At 47.8% G+C, this 19,000-nt stretch overlaps 1 protein-coding gene across 1 annotated transcript in view; it reads right to left on the bottom strand.

Annotated features, from left to right (window-relative positions):
* Positions 1 to 1,660: 1,660 nt before the first annotated feature.
* ITGB7 (integrin subunit beta 7) overlaps positions 1,661 to 19,000 on the bottom strand; it is a 42,840-nt gene continuing 25,500 nt past the window's right edge. Inside the window, 12 exon segments of the mRNA XM_081898544.1 lie at positions 1,661 to 1,929; positions 3,261 to 3,424; positions 4,505 to 4,710; positions 4,955 to 5,171; positions 6,118 to 6,335; positions 7,950 to 8,143; positions 8,999 to 9,142; positions 12,373 to 12,462; positions 12,551 to 12,646; positions 15,423 to 15,581; positions 17,333 to 17,574; positions 18,380 to 18,550. Of these exon segments, the coding sequence (XP_081754670.1) occupies positions 1,864 to 1,929; positions 3,261 to 3,424; positions 4,505 to 4,710; positions 4,955 to 5,171; positions 6,118 to 6,335; positions 7,950 to 8,143; positions 8,999 to 9,142; positions 12,373 to 12,462; positions 12,551 to 12,646; positions 15,423 to 15,581; positions 17,333 to 17,574; positions 18,380 to 18,550 (1,967 nt within the window). The 3' untranslated portion in view covers positions 1,661 to 1,863.

Below are 19,000 nucleotides of genomic sequence, written 5' to 3'. Positions count from 1 at the left end.
TTGACCGGGAAGTGTCTGACTTCCACTGTTTCAAAAATGAAATGGTTTCAAAACAAATCTTGTTTGTTCATCGAGTAGCACAAAGAGGTGGTTGTGTTGAAAGAAATTTTTAAACTTGGCAAGGGGTTCAGGAAAGCGACACGAACAAACACAGTTGGCAGAGAACAAAGCGGATTTGAAGCAGGAGGAGGAGTTGTAGCGTGAAAGCAGGGCTCTGCATAAAATCAGAAATTTGTACGTTACATGCAAACTTGTCTCTAAACACAACCTCTGTTGGTGCAACATCTCCCCCTTCTGGATGTGGGGGGGAAATCCAGTGTTTTTTGAGTGTGTGCCATGTTGCAGTGAACCAGTGCCCACAGATCCCCTCCACACCGCCTCAAGATGTTATTTGTACGCACAACTTCAGTTCACCGATTGAAGCCTCCTAACATTATCATGCATTCGGGGAAACTTTTAGGAGATGCTTTTGCCCCTAACCTCTACCCGATACCTCTTCTTCCATAGAAGTTGAGAAACTAGCATACCATCAGTGGGTGTGGCTTGAAACCTGTTGAAATTCTGGTTGTCTCGCTGGTGGCTTGTGCACAAAACTCACCAGCACAAATCATTCTGTGTCGTTTTTAATGTACGTGACAGGCTGCCTTAGGACGCTGTGATATTTGGTAGACATACTGCTGGCCTTGGGGTTTTGGGATTGAAGCTGCGGCCCTAACCCCACCTATCTGGGAGTAATCCCCGTTGAATTAAATAGGACTTACTTCTGAGTAGACACGGTTAGGATTGCCCTGTTTGTTTGAGGTCAGAGAAGGGAGGAGGACATCTTCATACTGGCTTTTTACACACTCCTTCCATTTGCAGACAGAGGAAGGACGAATACTTAGCACTTCAGGCTGAACAGAGGATCTATGAATTTGTCCATATTGCTCTAGCCTAGTCCAGTGGCTTTTTTTATTATTTCCCTTCTCCCCCCTCCCTTTAATTCACTTATTTTGCTATAGGGGAGGGAATTGGGGCAGGGTGTGTGTTACCCATGGGCAGGATCACTTTTAAACTGTAGTTTTTATAAAATGTTATAAACTTGTATCTTTTTACCATTACAGTGTGGTGTCTGATCCTTTTTTGTGACCTATTTAGTTCTCCGTCTGAACTCTGCCAAAGATTCAGTTCATTATACCGTCAATGGCCAGTTACCCACAATCCACCAAACTATCAAGAGTGACCAAAGAGCTGAAATACACAAACTACTTCTGTATGAAGTTGCCTTGCCAACCAATGTTGGTATTCTCTAAACACTTTTTTCAGGGTTCCAAGCCGTGGCTGGAGAATGAATTTGGGACTGTTTTGCATGCAGAGTTTGACTAGTGAGCTACAACTGTTGCCCACTGGGTTCCTCAGTGCCTTCCACTGACTTCATTTATATATGGGCTATATAATTTGGGTCACTGGAGATGGGAAGAAGTAGCTCCTGCCACTGGGCCAACTAACGTTCCTGAACCCAAATGGCTACTTGTATAAAAGACAGCTCGAAAAGATAACTGTAGCCTCTCCTTTCTTATTTGTTTTCCCTTAGTGCTACACCAATCTGGGGGGAGGAAATGGCAGAACTAGGAATCTCCAAGTAAAGCACACCTTGTGAAAAGAATTCGTTAACCAGTTTTATTATGAAATCGCATCCAGTTCCCTTCCCTCCCGCCCCCTGGAAAAAAGTTTAAATTTTATTACTTGGGATTATGCTGCGAGGTAGATAGACCCAAGTTAAGAGATGAAGACATCCCTGTGTTTTTGAGTGAGGATTCAAACCCAGCTTCTCCACAGTCCAAATCCAGCAGCTGGCACAGTGCTCAAGGCTTTCACCAATCCTCAGTCACTGTTGTACTTGGGATTGATGACTGTGGTGGTGGCACTCCGGTATAGTGGATTGTTCACCTACAAAAGAGGCAAGTAGACAAAGTTGTGTGCCTCTTACTTCGTTACAGAATTTGCTATCCCCAAACCAGGTGTGTGTCTCACACGCCTTGGGGGCTCAGCCTCCCATAGTTTTATATGCCTTGAAATAACACTGGGGGGTGAAGCTGTGCGTAGTGGAGTCTTTTAGTCAGGTTGACACTATCTAATAGTGGGGAATTGATTTGGGAAAAGGCCATGGCTGAGGTGGTAGAGCATCTGTTTTGCATCCAAAAGGTCACAGGTTTGATCTGCAGGTAGGGCGGCCAGAGACTTTCCCCTGAAACCCTGGAGAGTCTGCCAGTCAACACTTGAGCGCTGGGCTGGATGAACCAACATTACAAGGTAGCTTCCTATGGTGGGACACTTTATGTGGTTGAAAGGGGTTTCCATCATTTTCTGTTAACATTTTTTGGAACAACAATAAAATGCATCTAGGTTCATTACATGATGTCAGGGAACTGCCATCGGAGCCAGAGGCGGAGGGAAGGCTCCAGAGGAATGCCGGAGAGGGTCCCAGTAGGGAGAGAGGCAGCCCATCTGCTGGGGAAGGAAATCAGCGTAACACCAGTGGAGAAGGGGGCAGATGGGGGAATCGGAGAGGAGGCTCCAGGACTCTTCACCGGAGACCAGCGGGGAGAGCACGGGTCCTCCGCTGCCCACACCCTCCCTGCGCAGAAGACTTCCGAGAGTAGGAGGAGTAGAAGGAGACTTGGCGTCAAAGAACTTCTTTGCTGGAAGAAGTTCAAGAAACGCCCACTGACGGATTCTGCCAGCGACAGAGACAGCCACAAAGTGAAGGGCTGTCCAGACAGAAAGGGTTCAACCAGGTAACCCTGCCAGGAGTGGCGGCAACTTACGCATGAGCAACCCCTAGAACCATTACACATGATTACCAGGTCCAGCTACTGCTTTGGTCACAGCCTGAGCTAAGGTGGGTCTCAGCGACATGGATATACGCTGAATGAAGTTAGGAACATGGTTGGGCAAAAAGTTGGGTCTCAACTTTGAAGAGTTGATGTCTACTCATCTAAAACGTCATCAAGGAAGTGGGGATGTTAAAAATCGGACTCTTCACACGTGCCTAACTTGCCCCTTTATGCATAGAGCGTTTAGCTTTGGGCTTGCTGTAAACGCTCCACTGTTGTGGCCCCACCATCCCTTTTAGAGAATGAATGTAACTTTTGTTCCAGGAAACAGCAGCCCAGTCAGGGCTGAGAAATTCCCTGGCTGGGATAAGGAGCAGGTGAGATCAGAGTGAGGCTGACATAAACTAATTGCAGCCTTCAGGTAGGGAAGGAAGGAGCACTGACCTCATTCCACTTGGCGTGCTTCCTCTCCTTTTCAAAACGCTTGAACTCCCTCCGGTCATAGATCTCCAAGACGATGCGGTAGACTATTATGAGGAAGAGCCCAAATAACACCAAGCCCAGCACTGAGCTCAGTACCAGCTTGAATGTCTTCTCGGTTGTGTTACCTGGCAGTTTAGAAGAAAGGAGCTATGAGGATCTGCAGCTGAGTTCTGAGAAGCAAGTGCCCCTTCCTCATTTATTTATTGGATTTACTCCCTCTCCTGCTACCGTCATGCACACATACTCTGCTAATAGTTATTGTAACAATAATAATCATTATTTATATGCTGCCCATCTTTCTGGGTTGCCTCAACCACTCTGGGTGGCTACCAAAAGAATATTAAAAACATGATGAAACATCAAACATTAAGAACTTCCCTAAACAGGGTTGCCTTCAGATGTTTTCTAAAAGTCAGAGTTATTTATTTCCTTGACATCTCATGGGAGGGCGTTCCACAGGGCAAGTGCCACCACCAAGAAGGCCCTCTGCCTGGTTCCCTGTAACCACTTCTTGCAGTGAGGGAACTGCCAGAAGGCCCTCGGAGCTGAATCTCAGTGTCCGAGCTGAACGATGGGGCTGGAGACGCTCCTTCAGGTATACAGGGCCGAAACAATTTGGGGCTTTAAAGGTCAGCACTTTGAATTGTGCCTGGAAACATACGGGGAGCCAATGTAGGTCTTTCAGGACCAGTGTTATGTGGTCTCTCAGTGAGTTTCCGAGTCACCTTCAAAGGTAGCCCCACGTGGAGCACATGGCAGTAGTCCAGTCAAGAGATAGCCACAGCATGTACCACTCAGGTGGCAGAGGGCACAGGCCAGGAGGGTCTCAGCCAGCATACCAGATGCAGCTGGTAGACAGCCGCCCTGGACACAGAATTAACCTGCGCCTCCATGGACAGCTGTGAGTCGCCCTTGGAAGGGGATCAACGGACGACGTGTAGTCACATACAGCCCGGGTTACAACTGGAGCCACTGAAACTTCTGCCTGCTGTGGTTCAACGTGCCTTCTGTCACAGACATCAAAATAGTCTGGCCTTAAGAACACAAGAAGAGCCTTGTCGCATCAGTCCAGAGGCTCAACTACTCCTGTTGAAACAGGGACCAACCAGATGCCCCTACAAGTTGCCCAGAAACAGGGCAACCTCCTGCAATAGCCCCTTCCTGCAACAAAGGCTCTCCCGCCCTTCTTTCCTGTGCCCACTTACTTTCTTTGCCATTCACCGTCAGGATGATGGCACCCTCATTGTCCCTCTCAATGAGGTAGATGAGGAGGCTGCCATCTTCCGCTTTGGTCTGGCACCATCTTTCATCAGTGGCGGAGGCCGGCACCACATTCACCGTCTGGTTGCAGGATGCACTACAAGTCTCCCGCAGCAGCCCAGTTCCAAAGGCCCTGCACTCCGCACAATTCCTGCCAACACACAAGAGCAGCATTTTTTCCTCATGCGTCTAACTACAGCATAAGGACACCCTTTCTACAATGGTCAGGAAAAGCGGGAGGAAGACACACTGGCGGTTGTAAGCTGTGCTCCATGCTCGGTTTGGCCACAGTTGCAGAGATACCTGAGAAATGTAGCTTGCTGTCCCTCCACCCCACCCACCCCCCTGTTAGAAAGTAGGGCAGGCCCTCTCCTAACACCATGTCAGAATCTCACCTGTGCTCCTCACAGGGTGTCTGGCAGTCAGCACAGCGGCTGCAGTGACTGTCAAACCAGCCAGCGTCACAATGGCATCTGTTGCAGGCGCAATGCCCGTGACCGCTGCATACAACGCCCTCCTGTGTGCATCCACTGGTCTCCAGGCTGCACTGGCACGCACTGCCAGTATAGTTTTGATGGCACTCACAGTTGCCACATCTGCATTGCCCGTTGCCTACCAGTACAAAGAGAGACGTCTGTCAGCATCACAGAGTTCCTTCACAAAGCCATTCCACCCACATCTATATATTTCTTATTCAGCAACCTTTCTGCCTTTTGAGATGCCAGAGGACATTGATTGCCCTCTCACTTTGGGGCGCACCTTTGTAAGCATGCAGGCTAGAAAGTTGTTCTTAAATGAAATCACGAGAGAGTCTTCAGAAGCTGGATTCTGTGCTCAGTACTATGCTTTTCCTGCACTGCGGTTTATAAACACACTCCTAGGAGTATTTGGACTCCTCCAGGAGACTGTTTGTTGAGCATTCACCCTGTTTGGTTTACACAAAACTTATTCCGAGGTTAGACTATGTTTGAGCATTCATTCTGTTTTTGATTGCAGGGCAAATGAACATTTCATCCTTATTAGCTGGTGTGTTAATCACTTCCTTATCTGCAAAAAGCCTTGCTTATTTTAAAAGGGGATTTGTTGCATGAAGTTGACAGAAGCACTTTAACCACCTTCAACTGCACAAATCTGAATTTCCAGTGTGTGCTTCAATCCCCCCCCCCCCGGCCCCCAAATACAGTGATACCTCGGGTTAAGTACTTAATTTGTTCCGGAGGTCCGTACTTAACCTGAAGCACCACTTTAGCTAATGGGGCCTCCTGCTGTCGCCGGAGCACGATTTCTGTTCTCATCCTGAAGCCAAGTTCTTAACCTGAAGCACTATTTCTGGGTTAGCGGAGTCTGTAACCTGAAGCGTATGTAACCCGAGGTACCACTGTACTGAAAATTTGGAGGCAACATTAGCAGCCTGCTTTCCTCCTTAAAACCTATGGAAATACCCTCTCTGGCTACAGTAAAGCCACCTGCATCCCCACTGGTGCCACTAATAACTGTTGCCCAACATCTGCCAGGTTAAAAGAAAACGGCGGCAGCCCTACCATTAGAAGGTTTTTACCTCCACAGAGCTGCCCATTGTGCCTTTCGCAGCCAGCGTCGTCACACTTGCAGAGGGGTCCACTCGCCTGGGCATTGCACTGGCACTTCCCGCACACACACTGGCCCTTGCCGCTGCACACTGGGCCCGTGTCATTTGCATCTCGGCACATGGCTTCTGCGTCCACCAGCTCCTCTGGCTTGCACTCACACAGCCGGCCGCCGTGGCCCTCCTGGCAGCTACAAGAGCAAAGACAGCACATGGGTGGGGTGGGTCAGAGCTGCTGAACCAGACTCATCAGAAGAGAAGAAGAGCTTTGGATTTGATATCCCACTTTATCACTACCCGAAGGAGTCTCAAAGCGGCTAACATTCTCCTTTCCCTTCCTCCTCCACAACAAACACTCTGTGAGGTGAGTGGGGCTGAGAGATTCAGAAAAGTGTGACTGGCCCAAGGTCATCCAGCAGCTGCATATGGAGGAGTGGGGAATCGAACCCAGTTCACCATATTACAAGTTTACCGCTCTTAACCACTACACCAAGCTGGCTGAGCCTGGTTTTTTCTACTCTCAACCCAAGAAGCCTAGCAAATAGGCCTCTGCCCCACCAGCTTGCCTGCCCTCAGCCAGCCCCAACGGCCTGCCTTATCTTTATATTTAACCAATCCAGAAAGCTCTGTGGCTGCAGTGTTGCCTCTCTCTGGTTCTACGTCCCCCACCATTTGGGATTCTCTGTACCAGCACGAAAAAGGGCATCAGCCACAACGGAATCCTAGCTGCCTTCTCGCCCTAAAGCAGCAACCCAAATGATCATGGGGTTTAGAGGAAATGCAGGGGCGTTTGGGCCTTTTCTAATCCGGAGTGGAAAAGAAACAACTGATTTTGGGATAGTGGGGGAAATGGGACTGGGTTGGGTTTTCTAAAATTATCAAGGGGGTAGATTGGAGACAGAGTACAGTGGTGCCTCAGATTACATACGCTTTAGGTTACAGATGCTTCAGGTTACAGACTCCGCTAACCCAGAAATAGTGCTTCAGGTTAAGAACTTTGCTTCAGGATGAGAACAGAAATCGTGCTCCAGCGGCACGGCAGCAGCAGCAGGCCCCATTAGCTAAAGTGGTGCTTCAGGTTAAGAACAGTTTCAGGTTAAGAACTGACCTCCAGAACGAATTAAGTACCGTATTTTTCGCTCTACAGTGGTGCCCCGCAAGACGAATGCCTCGCAAGACGGAAAACTCGCTAGACGAAAGAGTTTTCCGTTTTGGAGGTGCTTCGCAAAACGAATTTCCTATGGGCTTGCTTCGCAAGACGAAAATGTCTTGCAAGTTCCTGCGGGTTCCCCCCCCTTTTTCTAAGCCGCTTAGCCGCTAAGCCGCTAAAAGCTGCTAATAGCGCTAATCCGTCAATGGGCTTGCTTCGCAAGACGAAAAAACCGCTAGACGAAGAGACTCGCAGAACGGATTCTTTTCATCTTGCGAGGCACCACTGTATAACACGCACCCGACCATAACACACACGTAGTTTTTAGAGGAGGAAAATCCGTAGGCATGCCACCCATAGGCATTTCCTCCATAACACGCACAGACATTTCCCCTTACTTTCTAGGAGGAAAAAAGTGAGTGTTATGGTGCAAAAAATACGGTACTTAACCTGAGGTACCACTGTAATCATTTCCCCTTCAGTATGTAATACTAGAATCCAGGGTCACAATTGGTAATAGATTCAGAAGAAAGGATTCATTTCCACAATACATAATCAAGGCTGCAATCTTAATCCCTGTTATCTAGGAGCACGTGTGTGTGTGTGTATACACACATGGAGAGAAGGGGGTCATGTTTCTCAAACTTAATAATACCTGCAGATGCCACAGGTGAGGTTGCCACGGCCGCCAGAACAGTAAGGCGCATAGGACTGCGTATCTCCGCATTGGCAGTCGCAGACTGTCGCCACTTCTATATGCACCTCCTCACTCACTCCTAGAACTCGCAGCACCACCTTCTGGGGACCAGGCAGGCAGGTGGTGGCCTTTATCCGTACTGAGAATTCCACCTGTGGGAGGGGGAGCAACTGAGATAAGGAAAGAGCGACCGCCGCCATTGCCATCCATATTACTCTAAACCAGGGGCGGAGAAGCTGTAGCCCTCCAGGTGCTGCTGAGCTTTTCCTGCTATCAGCCGCCAGTCAATAATAGGGCCAATGGTCGGAGGGGGGGTGGAACATCTGGAGGGCCTCGCCTTCCCTTACCCTGCTCCATGTCAATTAGTGGAAACAGAATAGGACCTAGAACTATTAAACGTGTTCTACACATCTCTACTGTTTCCTCCCTGTTCTAGATGCCTCTACTGTTCTTCCCTCCATGTTCTAAACATCTTTACTGTTCCTCCCTCCCTGTTCTAAACATCTTTAATGTTCCTCCCTCCCTGTTCTAGATGCCTCTACTGTTCCTCCATGTTCTAAACACCTTTACTGTTCCTCCCTACCTGTTCTAGATGCCTCTACTGTTCCTCCCTCCCTGTTTTGCTCCAACTGAGCCAACCCTGATGCCTTGGGACAAATAGAAAGCACTGACTTAATAGGTCAGAATTGGGGAGGGCTTTTCTGCCTGAGGGGCCACTCTCCCTTCTGGACAACCATCCTAGGACCACATGACAGTGGTGGCTAAAAATGGGCAAGTAACTATTACAAATTTTACCTTTCTACAGTAGGCTTGTTTCTCCACACATGCACTATACTCCGTACAGACAAGCAAGAGGACTCGTCTGAGTTCAAGAACACTCAGGCTATAAAGTGGGTGTGGCCTGTAAAGAGGGGGTGTGGCCTGTAAAGAGGGGGTGTGGCCTCAGGGGAGTTCCAAGGGACACGTAGGCCAAGATTGGGTTCACCACCCCCGATCTAAGTGCTCACCTGCTGGTTGACGCGCACGCCAAGGCATTCCCCACCCTGCGTGCGCCCAGAAGTTTCCGAGTTGCCACAGTGCGAGTCGTAAGCAATGGCGATGCCAGGAGCAAGGTCTGAAGAGTGCACCAAGTTCACAGTGGACGAGAGGCTCTGTGGGGAGACCAGCCATGAGAACGTGAGCCTATACTTCGGGTGAGTGTCTGCCTTCTGACACCGTAGCACCAGTTGTTGAGCTGAAGATCCAAAGATCCACAATTCAAGACCCAACACAGTCATTTGCTGACTCTAGGCACTTGGGGTGGGATAATGCTGGACAACTTTACAGGGTTGTTGTAAATAATATTTGGGTATGTAATGCACTTTGAACTTATTAGTATTCTAGCTCACTATTACATTCATAGGCTCTTCCAAGGCCCATGAATCCTCAGACCTGATCAGTGGGTGATATCCAATACTAGTCATAGGAGTAGGCCCATTGCAGCCAATAGACTTTCATCCATTTATTTCAGTCTCTCCTCTATGCATAATTTAAGCATACGCAGTACACACCATACATTTGAATAATCCTGGGAACAGTAGTTTGTTAGGGATGCTGGGAACTATAGCTCTGAGAGGCAAATTACAGTTCCCAGGATTCTTTGAGAGAGTATGTATGTTCCAAATGTGTCCACAGTCTTAGCTGGATGTTACCTAGTGTCCATCGCCAGCAGAGGGCAGAATCAGCAAATCTGGTACAGAACAGAAGTGCTTTCTTGTTCTATTCACTTGTAAAAAGGACCCCTGGACGATTAAGTCCAGTCAACGGAGACTATGGGGTTGTGGTGCTCATCTCACTTTCAGGCCGAGGGAGCCGCCGTTTGTCCAGACAGCTTTCCGGGTCATGTGGCACCCGCTCTGTGGAACGCTGTCCCACCAGATGTCAAAGAGAAAACAACTACCAGGCTTTTAGAAGACATCTGAAGGCAGCCCTGTTTAGGGAAGCTTTTAATGTTTAACAGACTACAGTGGTACCTCAGGTTACATACGCTTCAGGTTACATATGCTTTAGGTTACAGACTCTGCTAACCCAGAAATAGTACCTCAGGTTAAGAACTTTGCTTCAGGATGAGAACAGAAATCGCCCGGCGGCGGCGTGGCAGGCCCCATTAGCTAAAGTGGTGCTTCAGGTTAAGAACAGTTTCAGGTTAAGAACGGACCTCCAGAACGAATTAAGTACGTAACCAGAGGTACCACTGTACTGTATTTTAATATTTTGTTGGAAGCCACCCAGAGTGGCTGGGGAAATCCAGCCAGATAGGCAGGGTATAAATAAATTTTATTTATTTTATTATTATTATTATTAACCGCTTCTGGCACAACAGAACATTGTTGTGCCTCCCCGCCGCAGCAGTACCTATTTATCTACTTACACTGGTGTGCTTTATGAACTGCTAGGTTTGCAGGAGCTGGAACAGAGCAACAGGAGCTCATCCCATCATAGGGATTCGACCCACCAATCTTCTGATCAGCAAGCCCAAGAGGCTCAGTGGTTTAGACCACAGTGCCACCCGCGTCCCTTATTCACTTGTATCCTGTTCTTAGCCAGGGAAGCTCTGAGAGACACAACTGGCTTCCCATCCTGGCAGTTTGCAGTGCTGCAGAAGGTGACTCATGGGACCTTTATCTGAGCAAAGTTCCAGCAGATCGCATGTGGTTCCCCAGCAGTCTTCATGCAGGCAGTGACCAGGTCCACCCTCGCTTAACTTCAGACATACTGTAGCATCAATGTGGACCCACAGGTGGCTCAAGGTAACTAAGCAAGCAAGCAAGCCAGGCCAGGAGGAAATGCATTCAGGATCACTAGCTAATCTCCCCTAGATGAAAAGGTCTTCCTTGCCCTATATAGAGTGTGGTGTGTTGGACTAGGATCTGGGAGACCAGGAATCAAAACCCAACATTGCCATGAAGCTCACTGGGTGAATCTGGGACTCTAGCTGTGTTCACAGCTATGCCAAATCATTAGCATGAACTCCCTCCTGGCTTTGCTTCTCCCTGGTCAGTGTGATGTGGTAGCTAAGCCATGGTTTGGTTTTGCATGTTTCTCCTCCTCAGTCACAAGGGTGTTTCCTATTGGTTCAGGCCATGGCTAAGGTTGGAGAGACCTTAACCATGACCCCAGGCTTGGATAATGCACTAAGCCAAACCTTGGCTTAGCTACTATCCTAACATTGAACTAAAAGGCCCAGAGGAGGAAAGTGGGTGCAAGTTCATCACTGGAAGCCAGAACGTTCAGGCAGTCACAGTAAGTCATACCTTGGCTTACCTTGAGGTGCAAACCAAACCACTTTCTCTCAGCCTATCCTACCTTCACAGGGTTGTTGTGAGGATAAAATTGGGGGTGGCGAGAACTATGTACACCACCTTATAATAAATAAATAAAAATAAAAATCTAGATGGCACATGCTTTTCATATTGAAAATGTGAACCTTCGTTTGCTGCAACAGGCTAACATGACTCCAGTGGTGGTGGTGTCCACCTTGAAAATATAATTACCGTATTTTTCACTCCATAAGACACACTTTTTTCTTCCTAAAAAGTAAGGAGAAATGTCTGTGCGTCTTATGGAGCAAATGCGTGGTCCCTGGAGCCGAATTGCCTAGGGGTGAAAAGCAGATAATGCTTTTTTTTTTAAAAAAAAAGAGGGAAGTGGGTGTTGAAAAGAAGCAGCTGATCAGCAAGCGATCAAGGAGGGAGATAAGGGACACTAGAGATAAAGGAGGCTGCCTGGGAGGGGGGAGGTAAAAGCCCATGGATCCTCAGGGTTTTTGCATTGGGTCATCCCAAATTCACCATCAGATCACATAGCATATCCATGGCTACAGCTTGCACCAAAAAAATCACGCACCCACTGTTGTGTGGGGCCGCAATGGTGCAAAAACATGGTTACAAAGCATGGATCCCCAGGATTTTTGCATTGGGTCACCCCAAATTCACCATCAGATCACATAGCATATCCATGGCTACAGCCTGCACCAAAAAAAATCATGCACCCACTGTTGCCTGGGGCTGCAATGGCACAAAAACATGGTTACAAAGCATGGATCCACATGGATTCTCAGGATTTTTGCATTGTGTGACCCCAAATTCACCATCAGATCACATAGCATATCCTTGGCTACAGCCTGCACCACAAAAATCATACATCCAGTGTTTCGTTCAGAATATTTTTTTTCTTGCTTTCCTCCTCTAAAAACTAGGTGCGTCTTATGGAGCGAAAAATACGGTAACTCACAGAATGTCCATTCCCCCTTTGGGCTTGGCTCTATTCCAGGGGGCTGCTGTGGGCCTGTTTTGCCCTCCCCCAAGGGGTTCTGCCCCTTGCTACCCATACTCAGCCTCACACTGTAGGCGTCTGCGATGAGCTGCACCACGTTGCTGGAATCCTCCATCAGTTCCCCAACCACAGACTTGGGTATGAGCTTGCTCAGTTCCTGAGAGGAAAGGGAAAAGTCAGAGTGAGCGGCACACCCACACCCCTCTGGTTTCCCCTACTCCTCTGCCTTCCGGTTCAGCACTCACCTCATACATAGAAAGCCTGGGCCCAGTCACGGCAAATATGGCCTGGATGTTAGATTCAGACAGCACCTCGGCCAAGTGCGCGACTGAGGGGTAGTCCTGCAAAGAGACAAGAGAATGGGGTCACGTTCAAAGGAGTCTCCGCTTACATTTTCCTCTCTTCCCCCACTCTACATTTACCTCTCTTGCCGGAGGTGGGGGTTGGAATCTGGAAGCCTTGACTCTCTGCACTTCAGATCTAAACCAAGTGTGGCTAACCTGTGCCCCATCAGATGTCAGGTGGACTACAACTCCCAGCTCCCAGGAGTGGTCATGCTAGCTGGGACCAATGGGAGTTGGGCGTTCAGTAACACCTGGAGGGCCACAGATTCCACAAATGCTGAAAAAATATACCGGTACTGTATGAATTTATGTCATTAGTCACTTTAAATTATTTAAGCCAAGATCTTGACTTTCAGGTCGTTGGGACACTGGATGCGATCTTGTACAGAGTCAGACTGTTTAATAATAATAATAATAATAATAATAATAAATATTATTACTGCCCACTCTGGGCAGCTTCCAACAGAACACTAAAATACAATAACCTATTAAACATTAAAAGCTTCCCTAAACAGGGCTGCCTTCAGATGTCTTCTAAAAGTTTGGTAGTTATTTTTCTCTTTGACATCTGGTGGGAGGGCGTTCCACAGGGCAGGTGCCACTACCGAGAAGGCCCTCTGCCTGGTTCTCTGTAACTTGGCTTCTCGCAGCGAGGGAACCGCCAGAAGGCCCTCAGAGCTGGACCTCAGTGTCCGGGCTGAACGATGGGGGTAGAGACGCTCCTTCAGGTATACTGGACTGAGGCCATTTAGGGCTTTAAAGGTCAGCACCAACACTTTGAATTGTGCTCGGAAATGTACTGGGAGCCAGTGTAGGTCTTTCAAGACCGGTGTTCTATGGTCTCGGTAGCTGCTCCCAGTCACCAGTCTAGCTGCCGCATTCTGGATTAGTTGTAGTTTCTGGGTCACCTTCAAAGGTAGCCCCACATAGAGCGCATTGCAGTAGTCCAAGCGAGAGATAACTAGAGCATGCACCACTCTGGCGAGACTGTGGGCAGGCAGGGTCTGTTAATCTGTCCAGCCTAGTAGTGTCTACACTGACTGACAGCAACTCTCTGGGTTCAGACAAGCCGTACCTGGGAGTGAGCCTGAGACCTTCTGCCACTGAACTGTGGCCCATTTCAGCTAAATTTTGGGTTTCCTGTGCTGCTAAGAACACCAGATTCTGTCTCTAATGGCTCCTAGCTCCTGCTTTGTAGGCTGAAGGTCTCAGATCCAGCCCCTGGCACCTCCACTTGAAAGGGCCTTTGATGGTAGGCCTTGGAGAGCCTGAGCCAAGCAATGGGGCTAACTAACTATGGGCAGTTTCTAAATGGGCTCGGCCCACTATACCTGAAGGAGCATTTCCAGCCCCATCGTTCTGCCTGGACACTGAGGTCCAGCTCCGAGGGCCTTCTGGCGGTTCCCTCACTGCGAGAAGTGAGGTTACAGGGAACTAGGCAGAGGGCCTTCTTGGCGGTGGCACCTGCGGTGTCAGGTGGAACGCCCTCCCATGAGATGTCAAGGAAATAAACAACTATCTGACTTTTAGCAGACATCTGAAGGCAGCCCTGTTTAAGGAAGTTCTTAATGTTTGATGTTTTATCATGTTTTTAATATTCTTTTGGTAGCCACCCAGGGTGGTTGGGGAAACCCAGCCAGATGGGCGGGGTATAAATGAAATGTTATTTATTTATATTTTATTATTATTAGGAACAGAAGCCATCCCTCCCTACTCTAAATCACTAGCTGCCAACTTTATTCAAAGCACACAAAATGAGGCATTGACAAGACTATTCTTCATGCTAAAGAAGCCAGCTTGGAATTGTTCCACAACATTTACAGTACTCCCAATGTCCATACAAGATGTGATGTTACATAATACACCTGCCATCAAAAATGGCTCTTAACATCTAGCTCTCCCTCTGTAGTGGGAGTTAACTCCTCTGCAGCATCATGATTCTCTGCACTTCATTGGCTAGCACTGTTTGGGGAATGTGGGGTGCCATTATGGAAGCATGGGACTACCCACAGGTAACCAATCAGAAACAGGTCCACACATACCTCCTCCTTCCCCATTGGCCTCACAATCCCTTCCCTTCTCTCTTCCAGCTGGTCTCATTCAGAGCCAAGCATGGTTATGATCACACGTAGTGGCAAAACCACTACAACCATCAGTAAAAGTGAGCACGCACTCTGTGATTAGGGAGGTGCTGTTGCACTTGCAATGCCAACCACAGTATTAGGAGGGTGGGTGCTTGGGTGAGAAGAAGGGGGAGGAAGTGGGGAGATGCACACAAGATCAAGGGGGAAAGAAACAGAGAAGAAACCCACAAACCGCCTAACCAACATTAAGTAGCCGGGAAAGTGATACAACTGCACTGAGTCATGATCTCAAATTTCGTTTTCAATTCCAATACTATTGGTGTGAATCTCAAAATCATCACCACCAGCACCTGGGTGTGGCCTGACCTTTCTGGCTCCCATAGACTCAGAGTTGGGAGGGACCCGTACGGTTATCTAGTCCAACCCCCTGCAATGCAGGTCGAACCTGCGACCTTGGTGTTATCAGCACCACGCTCTAACCAACTGAGCTATCCAGCTGACTTTCACTTGTGTAACTTCTTAACTGATGAAGAATTCTAGAGAACTCAAAAAAGTGGCCACATTTTTTGTGGTTTGGGGGTTGAGCACAAACATAAACATCACCCAACTTTGAACCTTGTTGTTTTCTTTTGTCTCCCGAGGCAATCTCTGCCTAACTTTGTTTTTCAAGAGGACCACAAGAGACCTACGTATAGGTGGCTTTTTGTATATAGCCCTCTGGCATCCAAGTGGCAGCGGCCATCGTTGGGCATGTAGACGCCGCCCAGCTTCCCATCTCCTGCCATGTGGAATGTGCCATCCGAAGTGAAGACCAAGAGCTTCGTCACATTACGCCAGCCAATCTGCTCCTGGAAGTAGAGAGGGAAGTTACACTGCAGTTCCCACATGCAAGCCTTCCTCCACAGTTAGCCCAGTGCTTTCTGCTTTTGGTAATCTGTACATGGGCACAAGCAAGGGACGCGGGTGGCGCTGTGGGTTAAACCACAGAGCCTAGGACTTGCCGATCAGAAGGTCGGTAGTTTGAATCCCCATAATGGAGTGAGCTCCCGTTGCTCGGTCCCTGCTCCTGCCAACCTAGCAGTTCGAAAGCATGTCAAAGTGCAAGTAGATAAATACGTACGGCTCCGGCGGGAAGGTAAATGGCGTTTTCCATGTGCTTCTCTGGTTCGCCAGAAGTGGCTTAGTCATGCTGGCCACATGGCCCGGAAGCTGTACGCCGGCTCCCTCGGCCAATAAAGCAAGATGAGTGCCGCAACCCCCGAGTCTGCCACGACTGGACCTAATGGTCAGGGGTCTCTTTACCTTTACCTTACATAGGCACAAAGTGTTACACAAGAACATAGCATCTCTAGGTACCAGGTTAGCAGAACCAAAACTTCAAGATCGACATCATTTACAGATTTCAACACTCAGGATTTTGCCAGTGACATTTGCTTTCAGTATTTGGATTTCAAATTTTGAAATTGGCTTCTTTTTATTGGCCAAACCAAAGTGGCTAAGCTTTGTTGCCTTCCCTATGTTGCTAGACTCCCAACTTCCATCATCCCTGACATGCTGCCTGGGAAAGATGAGAGTTGGATCCTGACAACATTTAGAGAGTCACAGGTTTCCCGCCACTTAGCTGAACAATTTAGGATAAAATTCGTGAAATTTAAATTATATGGCAATTGTTGGACGCAACCACCTATTGCATGTCAGCTGTCAAATACTGTTAAGTGCTGCTGATGACTGGAGCAAAACCAGTAGAGTTTCCAGGTTAGGAAACCCAATAGTATTGATCAGTAGGTAATTCAGCAACCCCATACCTGGAAGTTGAACCCGAGATGAAATTTTCAGGTGGACCAACCCTGTATGAAATCTTCATTGCTATGGGCTGTTCCTTTGTACTGTTCTCATTTGCCCAGAGCAAACAGTGCACAATTTGAACATTCAGGCAATTCCAGATGACCTGTTTCTTGAGCATTTATTCTGATTTGTTTACAGGGAGGCTAGAAGATGTTGCGTCAAAGCAAGTGTTGCCTCACACTTTCCACTGCATTTCTCCATGACTTTCCTTTTTGCAGAAAGTCTGAACTTTTTCTTGTGCAAGACCTCCTGGTCAGCTTTAATTGGGAACTGTGAACTTGCTGAGAATAATGAAAACAATGATGGTCTGGGAACACCTTGAATGTATTATCCCATGCCTCACAACTATATACAGTGATACCTCGGGTTACATACGCTTCAGGTTACATACGCTTCAGGTTACAGACTCCGCTAACCCAGAAATAGTGCTTCAGGTTAAGAACTTTGCTTCAGGATGAGAACAGAAATCGTGCTCTGGCGGTGCGGCAGCAGCAGGAGGCCCCATTAGCTAAAGTGGTGCTTCAGGTTAAGAACAGTTTCAGGTTAAGTACGCACCTCCGGAACGAATTAAGTACTTAACCAGAGGTACAACAGGAAGATTAGCATAGTTTAGGGTTTGCACATGCTTGGGTTCACATATGTGTGTGCATGCGGAAGAACACATGCTCCTGTGCCTGCCTTATTGTCATCAGGGCCTACATTCCCTTCTCAGCCACCACCTCCTCTATCAGCCATGCACGTAAAGCCATCTCACCTTGCAAGTCACTGCCTGCATGATAGCGTCAAAGCCCCCTTCAGCCGTGTCCAGGTTCCCAGATATGCGCTGCTGGCTGACCCTGCTTTCGAACTCGCTGCCGTTGTCTGTGAGCGTCAGCACGTGCTGGTAGCTGAACGCCGACTGACAGGTCTCGTTTAAGTGAGGGCAGGGGTGTTGCCATTTGGAGGGTGCTGTGTTCACATAGGGCAGCACCGTCTTGTCAACAAAGGAGCCAAACCCTGTAACAAAGAGATCCTGCTGTTTCCCGTCACCTAACAGTGCATTTGAAAGCCCATGCAGTGTCAAAGAGGTCGGAATAGGACTTGGGAAGGTTCAAATCCACCACTCCAGCCATGATGGGCCGATCACCATTTCTCTCTTTTTAAATTAGTTTTCCTTTATTACTCACAAGTACACCTTTGCATCATAACTTTACATCTTACAATTATACATATTCTTGTTTTCAAATTATGTTCATAATTATGATTATTATAGATCAGCAAGCATTACTGTACACAAAGAAGAAGAAAAGAGATGTAATTTTAAAATCATAATATTCCTCATAAATAAGTGACTTCCCGTCTCTTCCGTTTTGTACTCATAAACATATTGTCTATATTTATCCATTATCTTTTTATTTATAATATTTTCTCATGTATCAATTTTCCTTTTAAAATTGTTATCCACAGAAACTACTCAAAGGCTGTCCCCGTTTTCAGACTGCAGCAATTACGCTTCAAGTATTCCTTAAAACAGTTCCTATTTGAGACAAGCTCCTGTTTGGATTTATCTTTGATTCTTTCTGATAAGGAGTCTAACTCCGTGTACTCTGTTAGCTTTCGTATCCAATCAGATGTGGTGGGTATATACCTGCTTTTCCAATGTGTAGCTGTTATAACCCTCGCAGCTGCGGTGGCATACAGAAAGATTTTCCTTGTGTTTTTTGGGGATATCCAAACCGATCACCATCTCTCAGCCTAACCCACCTCCCAGCCCTGAAACTGCCACCATCACCACCATAGCATTGCTTCCAGATCAGCATACCAATCTTCACTGAAGTGGTGACGTCACGTAGGGCAGCTAGCAGATGGTTCCCCAGCCGCTTGATGTTCTCCAGGTCATCCTTCATGGAGTACGACAGGTCCATGAGATAGTACAGGTCCACAGGGTAACCTTCAGCCCGTCTGAAGCGCACCGTGACCCTCTGTTCCTCGCCTGAATGCACAGAGTAGGAAGGAAGAGGGAGTCAAACCCTCAGTGCTAGCAAGATACCGTCTGTATGCTTTCCAGTGTTGTGAAGGAGCACCGAGTCTCATTTTAGCCAGGGCCTGGGAACCTGGGGAGCCTCCAGTGGTTGTTACTCTCACCATCCATGGTCATGGGCTATGCTGTTTGGGGCTGATGGGGGCAGGAGTCCAACAGCAACACCCAGAAGGCCACAGGGTCCCTCCAACCCTGTTTTCAGATGACTAGGCCAAGGCCGTTCTCAATGTACCTCTTCCATCAGAGATGTATGCAAGCTATTAACAGAAGCAAATGTCTCCCTCATGCCAGCACCACAATCTTTTAGATACTAGGCAAAACATTTTTCTTCAGCCAGACTTTTAAATGGATTTTTTTACCAATTTAATTGGAGAGGTTTTAGCCTATTAGGAGCCATTTGCT

The sequence above is a fragment of the Podarcis melisellensis genome (assembly GCF_964234715.1).
Source record: "Podarcis melisellensis genome assembly, chromosome: 2".
NCBI classification, from domain to species: domain Eukaryota; kingdom Metazoa; phylum Chordata; class Lepidosauria; order Squamata; family Lacertidae; genus Podarcis; species Podarcis melisellensis.
This window is presented reverse-complemented; position numbering and strand designations above follow the sequence as displayed.